A 2,500-nucleotide genomic window follows, 5' to 3' on the forward strand; every position below is an offset into this window, starting at 1 on the left:
GAAACTATTCAAAAATGTATCGTAAATTAAATACATAAATATCTCATTTACATAAGTATTCAAACCCCTTGACTCACTACACATGTTGTTGTGTTACAGCCTGAATGTAACATGGATTAATAAAGACAAAGTGAAAATATGTTTATAATTTTGTATATTTTGAAACATTTTTGAAAATGTATTAAATACATAAATATCTCATTTACATAAATATTCACACCCTTGGGTCAATACATGTCAGAAACAAACGTTGGCTGCGACTTACAGCTGTGAGTCTTTTCTGGGTAAGTCTCTAAGAGCTGTGTTCACCTCCATTTTATAAATATTTGCCCGTTATTCTTTAAACAATTGTTCAAGTTCTGTCAAGCTCTGTCTGGTTGTTGATCATTGCTAGACAGCCATTGTTAAACGTTGCCATAGTTACTTAAGTCAAAACTGTAACTCTAGGCCATTTAGGAATATGTCTTGGTAAGCAACTCCGGTGTAGATTTGGTGTCACGTTCTGACCTTGATTTCCTTTGTTTTGACATTATTTAGTATGGTCAGGCGTGAATTGGGTGGGCAGTCTATGTTTGTTTTTCTATGTTTTGGGGTATTTCTATGTTTCGGCCTAGTATGGTTCTCAATCAGAGGCAGGTGTCATTAGTTGTCTCTGAGAATCATACTTAGGTAGCCTGGGTTTCACTGTGTGTTTGTGGGTGATTGTTCCTGTCTCTGTGTTTTGCACCAGATAGGGCTGTTTTTGGTTTTCCACGTTTATTGTTTTGTAGTGTTCATGTTTATCTGTTTTTATTAAACATGAGTCAATATAACCACGCTGCGTTTTGGTCCGCCTCTACTTCACCACAGGAAAACCATTACATTTGGGCCTTGTGTTGTAGGTTATTGTGTATGATATTATTATATTATTCACATGTATGGCCTCCCGAGTGGCTCAGTGTTTTCCGTGTTTGGTCGTAATTATAAATAATAATTTGTTCTCAACTGACTTGCCTGGTTAAATAAATTTTTTTAAATATTGCCCAGAGTGCTGTAAACTCATGTAGGATATATAATTACCCTGCTTTCGATAAAACTAATTAAGAGTCAAAGATTGCAAGTTCAATGTTATCTACACTAAACGGCTTCTTCGGGCTGTCCCCTTAGGAGAACCCTTTGAATAACCTTTTTTTTTTGAATAACCCTTCTCATGCTTTTGCCGAAAAGCAGTACATTGTATGTGCATTTTAATGAAAGTTTGAGTTTTATCAAAAACTATACGTGGCGCACTTGAAATTTCCGCTGATTCGATCCCCACAGCGGGAGCGAGTCCCTAACAAGTTTTAACTACCTACTGACAATAAACACTTAATAATTACATCTAATATACATGAACGATTTATTTGAAGTTAGGATTCAACCTTTTGGGACAAGCATGAATGATGCCTCTTGTCCAACTCTCTCAGCCAGTTCTCAACAAGACTTCCAGGTTACATCAACATCTAATCAAAATCCTGGATGTCGTCGGTAGTGTTCTGTACAGTAGCAGGCTTCATAATATAATAACATTACCGTGGTAACAGTAGCCTTGTGGTTAGAGCGTTGGACTAGTAACCGGAAGGTTGCAAGTTCAAATCCCCCGAGCTGACAAGGTACAAATCTATCGTTCTGCCCCTGAACAGGCAGTTAACCCACTGTTCCTAGGCCGTCATTGAAAATAAGAATTTGTTCTTAACTGACTTGCCTGGTTAAATAAAGGTAAAATAAAAAATAAATAAATGAATGAATGTAACATCTACTCACGGATGTTGTCGGTGATCTCCTCCACGGTGTCCGTCTTCAACAGGTTATCGGCCAGCATGAAAGCTCCAGCCTCCACCGTGTCCAGCAGGGTGGTAGCCCAGCGAAGCTGCTCCCCCGTGGGCAACTGTCTCCACGCTGCCTGGGCCCTGGGCTGGAGCAAGTTGTTCACCGTCTCAACCATGGCCTGGAGGGGACATACACCCACATTAACACCATGGCCTGGAGGGGACATACACCCACATTAACACCATGGCCTGGAGGGGACATACACCCACATTAACACCATGGCCTGGAGGGGACATACACCCACATTAACACCATGGCCTGGAGGGGACATACACCCACATTAACACCATGGCCTGGAGGGGACATACACCCACATTAACACCATGGCCTGGAGGGGACATGCACCCACATTAACACCATGGCCTGGAGGGGACCCACAGTTATCAGTTGTTAATATGGACTACACTGGTCTGAGATCAGTTGTTAATATGGACTACACTGGTGGACTACACTGGTCTGAGATCAGTTGTTAATATGGACTACACTGGTCTGAGATCAGTTGTATGGTCTAGGTTTGCTGTGAATCTCTTTAGACCAGGTTTGTTTTGTTTATCAAATGTCAAATGTTTTATCTCGGCTTCTGCATTCCACTCCTTCCACCCTCCTCTATCGCTACACACAGACACACATCTCCAAACCACTCGTAATGGGA

The 2,500-nt window shown here is 41.1% G+C and overlaps 1 protein-coding gene across 1 annotated transcript in view; it reads right to left on the bottom strand.

The window, feature by feature from the left end:
- Positions 1 to 1,966, bottom strand: part of LOC135566919 (adhesion G protein-coupled receptor L3-like) — a gene marked incomplete at its 5' end in the record, with an annotated part of 24,348 nt that extends 22,382 nt beyond the window's left edge. The window contains one exon of the mRNA XM_065014480.1: positions 1,783 to 1,966. Within this exon, the coding sequence (XP_064870552.1) occupies positions 1,783 to 1,966 (184 nt within the window). The remainder of the gene's footprint in view (positions 1 to 1,782) is intronic.
- Positions 1,967 to 2,500: the final 534 nt, after the last annotated feature.

The sequence above is a fragment of the Oncorhynchus nerka genome, unplaced genomic scaffold, assembly GCF_034236695.1.
Source record: "Oncorhynchus nerka isolate Pitt River unplaced genomic scaffold, Oner_Uvic_2.0 unplaced_scaffold_2958, whole genome shotgun sequence".
Taxonomy (NCBI): domain Eukaryota; kingdom Metazoa; phylum Chordata; class Actinopteri; order Salmoniformes; family Salmonidae; genus Oncorhynchus; species Oncorhynchus nerka.